At 34.1% G+C, this 14,417-nt stretch overlaps 1 protein-coding gene across 6 annotated transcripts in view; it reads left to right on the forward strand.

The window, feature by feature from the left end:
- CPNE8 (copine 8) overlaps positions 1-14,417 on the forward strand; it is a 309,410-nt gene that overhangs the window by 42,624 nt on the left and 252,369 nt on the right. For 5 of the 6 annotated variants that reach the window (XR_012324454.1, XM_073788857.1, XM_033866926.2 and 2 more), the window contains exons 2-3: positions 6,745-6,785; positions 8,263-8,309. Coding sequence is in view for 4 of the 6 variants with exons in the window: in XM_073788857.1 (XP_073644958.1) it covers positions 6,745-6,785; positions 8,263-8,309 (88 nt within the window). In the remaining 2 variants the exon portion in view is untranslated. Of the gene's footprint in view, positions 1-6,744; positions 6,786-8,262; positions 8,310-14,417 lie in introns of those variants that run through there. The other variant, XM_073788858.1, reaches the window with a different exon arrangement.

The following is a 14,417-nucleotide window of genomic DNA, read 5'->3' on the forward strand; positions in this document are numbered from 1 at the left end:
ACAGGGAGATCAGCTCGGTTCTTCGTTACCACCTAGAGTGGTGGGATAGGGAACGTGGGAGGGAGGGTGACGCAAGGGGGAAGAGATATGGGGATATGTGTATATGTATAACGGATTCACTTTGTTATAAAACAGAAACTAACACACCATTATAAAGCAATTATACTCCAATAAAGTTGTTGAAATAAATAAATAAAGTGCTCAGCACAAAAAAAAGAAGCAAGTGGTAGCATTAGCCGTGCCCCTATAAGAGGTAAGGCCTGCCAGTTTTTAAGTATGAAGATTGCAAAATTTTGAATACAATTTTAAATATTAAAAAAAAGTGTTCAGCACAGTGCCTGGCACCCAGCTAAGTAAATAAATAGTAAGTGAGGAATTTGTGACATAGGTTCATGTTGGGTATGATGGAGTAGACGGAGGGAATAATCATTTCTACCTTCTCGGGGGACACCAATGAGGAAAGGCTGAAAGAGGAATTCACATTTCCCAGCGGAAATGAGGTTGCTGAGGAAATTTTAGGGACAGGGTAAAATAATAGTACAGAAATATGAGGCAATTTTAGACTAAAGGACTGTAAAAAATCTGAAATGTCTGGAACAGAGTCTGTGATATGGAATATGGATAGAAGTGCAGCTAGAGATAAAGCCGGGATCAGAATGTGGCAGGTATGTAGTATTATTTTAAGGAGTTTGGAGTTTTTGTTGGTAATGGGTTTTATGCAGGGGAGCCATTTGGTCAGGTTTTACTGTAGAGAACTTTCTCTTGGAGACATCTTGGTGAATGAACTGGGAGACAGGAGGCAGGAAGACCAGTTAAGAGCTAGCTCTAAGGTCTGGGATGCAGTTGGGACTTGGAAGCAGAAGCCAAGGTGGGGGAAGCATTAGCAGAAGGAGATGGAGGGGAAGGATGATTGGAGTCTTGCTTGGAAGAGAGATGGGTTGAACCCTGTTGCTGTATTAGTTTCCTGTAGCTGTTGTAACAAATTATCACAAACTTGTTGAGTTAAAACCACAGAAATTTTTTCTTACAGTTCTGGAGGCCAGAAGTGTAAATAGAGTGTCACTTGGCTGAAACCAAGATGTTGGTAGGACTGCTTTCCCTCTGGGGGTTCTGGTGTAGAAGTCATTCCTTGCTCTTTTCCAGCTTCTTGTGGCTGCTGGCATGCCTTGGCTTGTGGCTGCATCATTTGGGTCTTCAAGGCTAGAGCCCACACATCTCTCTCTGCTCTGTTCACATCACTCTCTCTGTGTCAAATCTCCCTCTGCCTTCTTCTTATTAGGATATGTGATTGATTGCATTTAGGGCCCACCCAGATAATCCAGGATAAATGCCTCATCACAGAATCAATAATTTAATCACATCTGCACAGACCTTTTTTCCCCTAAATAAGGGTCACATTAATAGGACCCAGAGATTAAGACCTGTTATGTTTGGGGGGCCATAATTCTGCCTTCCATTGTTGCCACTTACTGAGATAGGAAATGAAGAGGCTACAAGACTGCAGAAAATATAATGAAATTAGTTTTGTACATAAGTTTTAGGTTTTTAAGAAGACTCATATTCTGTTCTCAGTTTCTTTTATCCTTCCCATTTTTAACACAAATGTTTCTCTTCTTTGGCTGAAATCAGGGATTGGGTTTTGTCAAACCCATCTTTTTTTCTAAAAGCTTGTATCACCCTGAGTTAACCCTACATATTACTTCAAACCAAAGGGTTCTTCTGTTTACCTTAGCTCAGGCAAACAGAGCTCTGACATGTCAGATTGTGAAAAGCCCTGAGTTTCCTTTAAGTAAATTTCAAGAATATCAATCATAGGTGAATACAGAAAAATTTTCACCATTAATTATCTTCCCCTCAAATTCTTTTAGTATATATACCAAATTCAACCCAGGCAAAGGTTGAAACTGTATATTTTATTACTGACCTTTTCAGCTCAACAGTACTAATAAATACTTTAAAACAACCATTTTCAGCAAAAACTGAAAAATAAAGTTTATTTTATTACTAGTTTTCATTGAGTAATATATATCATACACGATAAAGTTCTACTTGTATGCTCAGACTATGAAAGGTGGCTGCTGCTGAGCTGAAATTTTAGTCTATTTGTACAACTTCAAACCTGAATGTCTATTCTTATTTTCTTGAAAGCTGGTAAACTTGTTAAGTACTTTCCAATGATCCTACCCTTTAGAATTACTTGGTGTCTTAGATTCTAGCTAATTCTGGCTTTTTAGTAAGCTTCAGTTTCAAAATACTTGATTTGTTTCATTTCTAAAGTTTTACTTTTTCAGTACAGTGTTTCTATTTGCCGTAGAAGTTTTAGGTTCAGGAAAATATTTTTTTCCTTAAATTTGCATGCTAAATTTCCAGCTATAATATTTGATCAAAGAATAAAAATAATGCATAAATGAGTCATAGAGAATTAAATATTGCATTCAAGTGACTTCCAAAGATTCGATGAATTTCCTTTCAGTTGCTCAAAACAAGTCTTGATTTCCCTGTCATTATTTAAAAAACTCAGAAAACCATTTTGTGTGTTATATGCATTAAATATATAATATATATATTTTATATATATATATATGCATGCCAAGAACTTCTTAATTCCAGTCCTTAAGACAATATAATGCCCAAGGTAAGGGCCTAGACATGACCCAGTGACATGGGGCATGTTTATAATTTCCTCACTCAGGTTTTATTCAGTTAATGAGTTACTTATTAGGGCAAAGGTCTAATATGCCACCTTCCTCTTCTACTCTTTTTTCCATAATAAAACACCTCATCATACCTAAAGTGAAAAAGGTGATGCTTTTGATTTGATACTAAAACCGTTCATTCGTACAGACCTTTGCTTATGTGCCAACTAGGTTCTGTGGTTGCCTAAGCAATATTTAGTAAAGACCTTGCAGGTGGTCAGTTGATCCTGAGACTAAGTTGAATAACAGGTAAATAAAAGTCCTATAATAATTTCCTAAATTTTAATTAAACCCAGAGTCATCCTGTTTATAGATACAGAACAGTTCTCAGAGGCAGTTATATTTATACAGAGACGTGGTTCTCTGTCCACATGTAGAAAATTTATGCTGGACTGTGTTTGTAAAATGATAAAGCATTGTTTGGCTCTATTCATAGGTATATTTTTGTTCATATGGAAAATTAAATAGAACAGTTTTTTTATTTGGCTCTATTTATAAGCTATATTTTTGTTCTTATTAAAAATTAAATAGAACAATTCCACTCAGGTACAGCAGTGGAGCCTCGTTACATGTTGTCTAAGTTCTGCTGGCCACAAGTAGCTTTTTGGAATTCACTTCATACCTTCAGTTTGAAGATTTATTCCCTAAAACAAATATATTGTGTGCTTTTTTAAAATTAGCACTTTAAAAATTCACAAATAGTAAAATTGTCTTTACTGTGGAACTATTAACTTTAGAATTCATAATATATACAAGTAGATTTTCTTTTTCAAAATGCATCTGTGTTAGGATAATAATATTTGCTTCTCTTTTAAAGGAATCAAAAAATTCAATATTTACTACACTAAGAACAATACTTATTAGCTTATTTCATTTACTGAGTTGGAAAGAATTAGGAGCAGGCCTACAACTTGTAGGTTAACTCACTTACAAATATCCTTTACCTTAATAGATGGTGTTGTTATGCTCATTTTACATGTGAATAATTAGAAGTTTTAGTTTTCCACTAATAAACTCTCATTATATAATTGTAACAGAAAAGGATACTTAACCTTAAAAAAATAAGGCAATTATTTCAAGATATACATTTGTTTAGACTGTTTTTGTTATATAGACATACCTATACATTGTTTTTTTTCTAGTATATTTAAAAAAATAATTTGGTTAAGAGCTAACTATTGTACCTGATGTTTTTTATTTGTAGTTGAATTAATTTTACTCTATTTTACTCTTCCTTCTCCCCATAATAAACTGTTATTTTATATACCATCCAATATTGCTATTGATTTCTGAGTTTGTCCTTTTAGTAAAGTTCAGGCATCTTGAGATTTGAGAACATGTTTAATTAGTTAGTGCTTAGTTAGGTCTTGGGCATAGAATATTTTCTTGAAAAATACTTGCAGAATTGCTCTGAAGTTTAAATGGAATTGCAATTTTCCTGTCAGAGAAAGACAAGTCTGAGATGTCATTTTAAGAGATTAACTGGCTGTTCAGTATGGGTCTTGGAATGCCAGTTGAGTATAAAAACTATAATGGTCAAGAAAACTGTAATATTCATCTTGGCCACTAAGCACAGTTCTGTGCTAATAACTATATGAGAAGCCATCTTAAAATTGGAAGGTGGCTTGTTGAGCATAAAATCAGAGTAAGCAGCGTTGTCGGATGAGCTAATTGACTATTGTCATCAAGGGAAGGTAGCTTGATGCATTTGTCTGTTTTAAGAGATTAATATCAATGACGATTGAATTATAAAGGGTGAAGTCAGGGAACCTTTTCTCCTGGATGGTCCTGGAAATGTGTTACTAACTTCTTCCTTATCTACTCCTATTGCAGGCTTCATGCAAAATATGCCTCTTCCATTAACCTAGTACTTCTTCATACAGGTTAGAGTTTAATTGATTGCGCTTTAGCTTTAGTTATGATATTTCAATCATACTCTTAAGTCCAGACATTTTAATTGGAATTTGAGATGAGTGGTTACTAGAGCAAATCATGCAATTCACAGATTAAATTTTTGATTAGGTTATTTCTTCAGGTAAGTTTTCTGACTAATGCACTGTATTTCTCCATAATTTCTTTTCAGGAATTTGCTCTCTTCCTGTTTAGCTTCATCAAGGTTTATAGAATAGAAAGACCTGTTCAGGATTTTTATAATGTTCAAGTTCAACATTCCATTATAAAATTGTAGGCATAATGTTAAAGGCATCCTAACTCGAGCAAAAGACAACCTCATGGAGGGAAGAGTAACCTTCCTATATAAAAGCTGGTGAGGGGTGGTGTGTGTGTGTTTTTTTAAAGTGCTTTATATAGAAAACAAAAAAAATTTTCTGTGACTAAGTACAGTTATGTTTGGCCTCCTATCCTAGTTCTCTTTGTTCATAGCATAGGCGGCATCTCTCTTCACATTAGTCTATAAACAAGAATTTATTTTATGTCATACTCTAGTGGCTCAACGAGTAGGTATAATGGGAGGCCTTCTACATTTCCAACAGTCAGGAAAACAAGTTGTTTCTCCCTGACTTCTCCAGACAATGTAGCATTTTGTAAAGAACAGGGAAATCAGATTCAAAAGGTTGACTTCATTGGAATATTCTGTACTGGGCTGTGTGGTCTTATTCATTTACTCAGTTTCTCTGACCCTCAGCTTCTTTTCTTTTTTTTTATACAATAGTCTTCACAATAATACCTCTCTTTTAACTTAATGTGAAAGTGCTTTGTTTCTAATGGGATATTAGGGAGGAAAAAATCTTGCATTCCTGTCACCAGTCCTAACTTTATGATGCATTTTGATAATCACTGGTCTTTTGCAGTGATTCTTATCATGTAAGAATATTTGCCTTTTACAAACTTGTAAAATCATATAACTTTGAGTATAGTAGTCTTTGGGGAATTAAATCTAGTCAGAGATAGTTTATTCTATTTTATTCATATGATCAAATTATAGCTGAAATTTATTGTCAAACAGCAATGGGAAAGCTAAACTGCAAAGTTCAGGGACTAAGTTATGAAGAGTTTATGGAGTTTTTTCCCCCTCATATTATAAAGGGTCTAAGGTTTTTTGTTTGTTTGTTTGTTTTTGACCTTACCTACTGTATGTTATGGATCATAATTGCTAGAAGAAATAATGTGGCAAATAAAGTGTATGATTAGAATATTTATCTTTATTGTTGATAGAAATCCATTATTTTGTATTTATGGTTAAAGATTGTAAGGTTTTTATTTTTTTTAAGATAAATAAGGCACCGAAATCACATTATTTGCTTTTAAATGTGTATAACATAGTTTTTGAGTCCCAAGCACACTGCAATATTTGCACTGTCATCTCTCCTCGACTTTAGTGAACTCTGAAAGAAAGAGCTGAATTACATTTTTTAGGACACTTAATGAGCAAAACTAGACACATAGGAAAGGCTGGAGAATTTCCATGTGAGCGGAGAGCTACCTTTATAAATATATAACATAGTATATTCTCAAATGGAAATGTTTGAAATTTACTGTTTGCCAGTCATTGCTGGAGTCATAGTGTCTGCTTAGGGGACAGAAGGATTATTTTAATATGATTTCTGACTAGTGGTCTTTGACTTAATTCCAAATATAAACATGTCTGATAGTTTCTTTCTGGGAATATTTGAAGGTGTAATCCCATTTTTTTTTTTTTTTTTTTGTCTGTGCTGTTCTGTTGACTGTGTTTTTATTTTCTCAGTGTATAGTGATTCCATAGAAGGAGTAACTTTTAAGAACCTGAAATATGAAAGGCTATCAGATTGATATGAAAAAAAGCCTTTCAAATAACAAGCACGTTACAGATAAATGCACATGAGTGGTAGTCCTGGTGAAAGAATACAACAGGGTAAACATGAGATTTTTATTATAAGTATTAAACATAAAAATGTAATTTAACTATTATAAATTATTACCAATTAATGGAGGATGAATATGAAGCACAAATGTAACTTTTGGAACTTTCAAGTCATCATTCATGTATATATATATTTATATAAATATTTTGGTATTATATTCATCTAACATTTTCTCTTTTATTCAACAGAAATCTTCTTGACAGAGACACATTTTCTAAATCTGATCCAAGTAAGTATCTATTACTTGCTTTTTTTTTTTTTCCGGTACACGGGCCTCTCACAGCTGCGGCCTCTCCCGTTGTGGAGCACAGGCTCCAGACGCGCAGGCTCAGCGGCCATGGCTCACGGGCCCAGCCGCTCCACGGCATGTGGGATCTTCCCGGACCGGGGCACGAACCCGTGTCCCCTGCATCGGCAGGCGGACTCTCAACCACTGCGCCACCAGGGAAGCCCTATTACTTGCTTTTTGAAATAGTCTACTTATTTTACTTGATTTTTCAAAAACTTGTTTGAAAATCATAGTTCTTATTTAAATATTTGTTTTGAAGCCTAGAAAGCAAGATGGAGTATAGTCTTAGGCCCTGCATTCTCATCTACCTGGGCAGTACTCTGGCTAAAGAGAGGGAATTGCTTAGCATTTTGAGAATAAGATGACAATGCAGATGACTGCAATGTAGGACAGTTCACTTTGAAATTAAACCTCATTGTATAGCCATATGGTAGAAATTATCTTTGAAAGACAACTGTAATGGGCCATAATTTTATGATCAAGTCAGAGTAATCATTTTCCTTTTTTTGTGAATAAATGCAGTATATAAAGGCATGTACAACCAAGTGAATTATATAATATCTTGAATGAGCTGAAGTTTTTGATTCCTAATTATATATATTGAAAATTGGAGATAAATTGTAAAATGAGACAGTTTAAATTAGAAAACAACAGAAATAATGTATAAATCAAGTAGTGAGTCCAAATCTTGTAATATTTAGAAGCTGATATCCAGCAGCTCTCCATCTCTACAAATGTGTGAACCTGTGTGGTTTAACTACAGGAGAGAGGTTTTGTCAGTTGACAGAAGAATTCTTGAGGTAGTCACTGGAGAAAAGGCATTAAACTTTGTGGGTATTAAAAATTCCTGGGGCCCATTGACAAGTGGGTGGGATATTTTTATAAATTAATCTTTACCCCAAACTCTTAATCTCCCTTTTTTGCAACTTCCTTTTGTGGTTCATAGGATTTCTTACTTGTTTACAAACATTGAGGATAGGAGTTGCAAATATTAAATGTGGCATATGATTTGCTCCAGATATCCTTCCTATGATGGTTTTGAGCATTATAAGTATCCTAGGAAGAGCTTGACTTATGACTGGTAACATACTGAAATATTTCAAACTGTTTAACCTTAGTTAAAAGATTTTTTTATCTATATCTGTAGCATAATGCAATTGAAGACATTAGCAAATAATTGTTATTTTTTTTTTGTGCCTAGCTCTATACATGCTAAGTTCTAAAGACCTGATATTGTTTCTTGCTTTTTTATAAAAAATTTTCATCATGTGATGATTTATTAGCAATTTTCATGCCAGAGTAAGGCTAGGAACTAATTTTAATATAGCTTTTGTACAGCTGAAAAATAAATTGGATACATTTATATCTGATATTTATAAAAAACGTTTAGATATATTTATTTTTTCATCTTTTGTAGTTTGTGTCTTGTATGTACAAGGAGTTGGAAATAAAGAATGGAGAGAGGTAAGAATTTGAATTAAAAAAATTGTGCTGGAAGATATGGTATAAGTTATAATGTGATCAAGATGATACTTTCCTGTTTTTAGTTATTTTAGTAATTTTCTTATAGATTTATTTATTTTTATTTATTTATTTTTGGCTGCATTGTGTCTTTGTTTCTGCTCGCAGGCTTTCTCTAGTTGGGGCAAGCAGGGACTACTCTTTGTTGTGGTGCGTGGGCTTCTCATTGTGGTGGCTTCTCTTGTTGGGGAGCACCGCCTCTAGGCATGCGGGCTTCTGTAGTTGTGGCACACAGGCTCAGTAGTTGTGGCTTGCAGGCTCTAGATCTCAGGCTCAGTAATGTGGCACATGGGCTTAGTTGCTTCACGGTTTGTGGGATCTTCCCGGACAAGGGCTCAAACCCATGTCCCCTGCATTGGCAGGCAGATTCTCAACCTCTGCACCACCAGGGAAGTCCTTCAACCCAAAGATTGAATTCCTTTTTTATTTTATTTCATTTTAATTTGATGAAAGCAATCTTTGTGTTTTGTTCTTAATAATCCTTAATGTTTAGCTCATTTATGATCTTTCTGTGGAATAATCTACCCTTGAATTTGTATTCTCCTCAGTCTTACATAAATTTAATGTGATCCAATTCTTACATAATTGAAGTTTGTGGGTTTAGTCTCACTTTTTGAGGTCAACTGCTGATTTTATAAAATATTGCTTTAAAGTATTTTAAAAGTGATATCAATTATCACCTGCTTTTTGACAGTTAATAACTTGTTATTTGAAAATAAAGTAGAAACTCAGTTTCCTAATACAAATACTTTGTGTAATGGAGTAAGAGCAAGGAGGCAGAATTACTTTTTTCATGGTTAATAATTTTATTTATTTATTTTTATTGCAGTATAGTTGATGTGTAATATGTTTCAGGTGTACAATATACTGATTCACAAATTTTAAGGGTTGTACTCCATTTATAGTTATTATAAAGTATTGGCTATATCCCCTGTGTTGTATAGTATATCTTTCTAGCTTGTTTTATACATAATAGTTTTTACCTCTTAGTCCCCTCCGCCTGTATTGCCCCTCCCCACTTTCCTCTCCCCATTGGGAACCACTAGTTTTGTTCTTTATATCTGTGAGTCTGTTTCCTTTTTGTTATACTCACTAGTTTGTTGTATTTTTTAGATTCCATGTATAAATAATATCATCCAGTATTTGTCGTTCTCTGTCTTATTTCACTTAGCATAATACCCTCCAAGTCCATTCATGTTGTTGCAAATGTAAAATTTCATTCTTTTTTATGGGTAATATGCCATTTTGTATATATGTGTGTGTGTGTATATATATATATTTATATCTCACATCTTCCAGTCCAAGAACATGGTATACCTTTCCATCTGTTTATGTCATCTTCAGTTTTTTTCATCAGCATCTTACAGTTTTTGGGATACAGGTCTTTTTCCTCCTCAGGTAGGTTTATTCCTAGTTATTTTATTCTTATTGATGCAATGATAAATGGGATTATCTTCCTGGTATTTCACAGATAGTATACAGAAATGCAACAGATTTCTGTATATTTGTATCCTGCAAAGTTACCAAATTCATTGATGAGCTCTACTAGTTTTATGGTGGCTGCTTTAGGTTTTTCTGTGGATAATATCATTTCAACTGCAAACAGTGACAGTTTTACTTCTTCCTTACCAATTTGGATTTCTTTTATTTTTTCTTGTGTAATTGCTATGTCTAGGACTTCCAATACAATGTTGAATAAAACTGGTGAGAGTGGGCAGCCTTGTCTTAGAGGAAATTCTTATAGATTTATACTGTTGAGTATGATATTAGCTGTGGGATTTTCATATATGGGATTTTCATATATTTTCATATATGCCCTTTATTATGTTGAGGTATGTTTCCTTTATGCTCACATTCTAGAGATTATAATAAATGGATGTTGAATTTTGGGGACTGTTAAAGGAACTGAGATAAATATCCATAATGTATAGAACCAGGCATCTTGGCCAACGAAAATCCTTAATGATGAGGCTTTCTTATTGCCTAAGCAATGAGATGTAAGTTTCTTATTTAATATACAGTGTTTTTCATAATAATAATGACTCTTGTTCTAAGCCCTTTAGAATACTGACTAATTTAGTTTGCACAGCAACCTTAAGAGGTAGATGCCATTTGCATCCTTATTTTACACATGAAGAAATTAAAGAACAGAAAGCTTAAGTGACTTGACCAAAGTTAGCCAGTTGTAAATAATAGAATGGGGATTTCAACCCAGGCCATTTGGCTCTATAGTTCCTAATTTGCAGAATCCTTATCTGACTCCAACCTTCACATTCTGGTTTTATTAATAGAAAGAAATTCTATAAATTGATCTTTGGGTCTTTATTCATATCTTCTTCAGCTTGACTTTGGATGAAAAACAAGTAAGAGAAGAAGCCTACTATTTAGGTAAAATGGCATAATATTAAAATAAATCAGAAAACAGAATATTTTACTTATTTATTTTTTTCTCTTCAAAGGGGTAGAATGTATAAGAGGGAATAATATGCAAAATTGGTATAAAAACAAAGTAGAAATTGAGAATATGATGATAAATAGGACCCAGAATCATATAGAGGGGGTAGGGAAAAGATGGACGAAGATGGGGAGATACCAGTTAAGAGACAATTTCAATAGACAGCATTTCAAAAAAATTAAAAGTGTTAAGAACTAGAGAATAGTCTGGAAGAATAGAAAAGGAAGTGTCAGATGCAGAGACAGCATTTTGTAGGTAAAATCCATTGTATATAGCATCTAATTGAACTAGCTGGATAAAGGAAAGGGGTGAAAAAAATGAAATACACTGTATATATTACTAAATCCCCACCAAATCATTTGAGAAAGTCAGTTTCTTTACATTGAGAGCCAGTATGGTATACAGTGGTTAAGGGAGTACACTTGACCTCTTAGTGACTGTTTCCTCATCTGAAATGTGGGGAATTATGCTAATGATTCTAGCTCACACAGTAGTTATGAGGATTAAACTAACCACTGGACCATGACTGGCACATAGTAAACACTATATGATTAAGGCTACCTTGGTTCTCTAAGAGATCAAAATACATTTTTAAGAATAACAAAACTAGTAAGTGGCAGGTAAGTAAATTCCTGCATTATAATATTCTGTAAAATTCATTGTACAAGCCCAACAGTTGATGGGAAAATGACCTGTGGGATTTGCTTGGCCTCAAACCTAATATGATGGTATGGTGTTGCATAACTGCTAAAAAGCTAATGCAATCTGAGGATGCATTGATGGATGTGCAATGCTTACATTAAGGAAGATCATGCTGTTATGTTGAGCTATATTAAATTGTCATTTTTGTAGCTCAGAGTGGTTGAGTGTTGGCAATTTTATGTGATTCAATTAAATACTCTTGTATTTTGCTCTCGTAGGAGCAAATCTGGAATGTTTGTTTTCAGTTCTCCATTTGAGATCATTGAAATGCCATATATGAGGAGGGCTACCATCTTGAAGAAAGGGATAGACACTATGTCATATTAACGGAGGAATGTTTAACCTGAAAAATGCAGACACTCTGAGTAGTTATAATAATTGTCTTCAGATTCTTAAAAGTATTTTGATTTAGACATGGGGGTACAGTTACTTGAAGTTGAAACAGAAAGGAGGAAAGAAAAAATTTGGCTCAAAGGATGAAGAGACAAAGGCATATATTTTGTTCACTGTGGGTGAGACCTTTGTAACATTTAGAGTATTCCATGGTAGAATGGGTTTCCTAGAACAGTATCCTGGAGCTAGAACTATAGTGGATGTCCTGTCCTGTATTCAAACAGGGGTTGGACTAATTCATCAGGAAAAAAACTGGACTTAATTAGTCCTAATTACTTGCAACTCTGATTTTCTATAGAAGTCATAAAGAGTTTTGCACTCATATTATTAATTCTTCCCATTATCTTTTAAGTACTGAGCGTATTTTACAAAATAATAACAAGAACCACTCTAATAATTATCCTCAGTGTATTTGGAATTAGACAAGTAAAACAATATTTTAGATAATTTAGTAAAAATTTAACATATATTCATCCATTTATCAATTTGACCTGTATTTATTGGGTGCCTATCATGTAGCTGCAGTGGTGGAAAAAATTTTAAATAGACCGTATTTTTACCTCAAGGAGCATAAAATATAGTTGAAGAGTTTTACCAGCAACTTCAGTGTGACTATACAATCCATTTACTGATTTAGGTATCAATACTGTGTCAGTAACATAGTGGTCATGTTTGTATTTGAATTTAGATGTGTTCTGGAAAAGTATGTATTCACTAGCCACATGATTTTATGTTCTGGGATGAATTACTTTTATACAGTAAGGAGAAATTAAAAAAAGAAAAAAAAAATGGGCTTCCCTGGTGGCTCAGTGGTTGAGGGTCCACCTGCCGATGCGGGGGACACCGGTTCGTGCCCCGGTCTGGGAGGATCCCACATGCCGCGGAGCGGCTGGTCCCGTGGGCCATGGCCGCTGGGCTTGCGCGTCCGGAGCCTGTGCTCTGCGGCAGGAGAGGCCACAGCAGAGGGAGGCCCGCGTACTGCAAAAAAATAAATAAATAAATAAATTTTTAAAAAGCTTAAAATATGTGGAAACAAATGCTCCAAATAAAGTGATAAAAAATTATTTAAAACTGTAGTGGTAATCTGCAGTTTAAAAATTATATCTGACACTATTACAATTACCTGCATACAAAACATTCTATCTAATGATTGTGAATTGTCAAAGTAATTTATCTTTTAAAACTAAAACAATATTTCAGTGCATAATAATTTGGAGCTAGAAATGATAAAGTGCCATGAATTATGAAAATATGAAAACCTCTTAGTGATGAATGGAAATAGCAAAGTCATGTCCCTAAGGATGCACACATACTTGGCTTTGAGAGGTTCTGAAAATGTTGCAATTAATGTCTTTGAGTTAAATTTTAGTTATCCATAGGTCATCTATTTTGTGAATTACTTTTAAACATTTAAAATTACAGAGTTGGTTCCTGATTCCATATGTTAGTTATATAATGAAATGAAGCAAGCTGAAGTTGTTTATAACCCACAGTGAGTGTACTTTGGAGGCAAATATACTGCCAAATGCTGATTTCCATAGTTTGACATTGTCTCTGTTCTGCACTGTTCCATTGATATTGAGCTGTTTTAATATTTATTCATGTCCATGCTGAATAATATATGTATAATTCGTAAACACACACATATTCAGAAAGGATAAGAAAATTTTTCATAGCTCAGCTTAAATGTTACTTTACCTGTTGACCTTTTCTAACCCTCACAACTAGAATTTCCTCCTTTCATCTTTTTGAAATCCCATAACTTAAATATCTTTCTTATGGTCCTTGTCACCTTCTACTTTATATCATTCAACAAACATTAAAGACTTTTTTGTGAACCTATTTTCTTCTGTGTCTTCACTTCTTAATTCAGTGCTCCTTAAAGGTCAAGCTCCTCCCTACAGCATTTAGGATAGGGCTTTTGTGCTTAGAAGATGCTCAGTTAATATTTGTTAACAGGAGGAATTTGAGGATACCCTCAAATATGGGCACACACTTAATGATTGTGGTTTCAGAATTTATGAGTTGCAAGCCTCCTTGTAGATAATTCGGTACAAAGGTCACATTTTTCATATGAGAACATTCACGTGGCATGCGAAGTACTTATGAGAGCTCAGTGCTTATTCTGCTGCTTTTTATCGTAACTTTTACTACATATTTAGGAAATTGAATTATAGCATTCATTGAAAAACATGCTTTTTACCTCTTAAAGCTTAGGGTGTACTCATTTCATTCTTTTTTGTTCTGTGGAAATAATAGAGTGAAGCATCTATAAAGTTATTGATATAGGAAAGAAGAAACTCCCCATGGCCTTTAGGCAGTCACTGTTGCTAAACCACTGAGGGTTCAACTTGGTTATTGACACTATCTGCACTATTGGGTTCATGCTGCAGAGCAGCTGCACGTTTTTGTTTGGTTTAGTTTTATTTTCTATTTTATAAAAGAAACTTTAATTACAATATACTGCTGAGAATTCAGTCTGTAGAGATTATATTCCTCTA

Source organism: Tursiops truncatus, chromosome 11 (assembly GCF_011762595.2).
Source record: "Tursiops truncatus isolate mTurTru1 chromosome 11, mTurTru1.mat.Y, whole genome shotgun sequence".
In the NCBI taxonomy this organism is placed as follows: Eukaryota; Metazoa; Chordata; class Mammalia; order Artiodactyla; family Delphinidae; genus Tursiops; species Tursiops truncatus.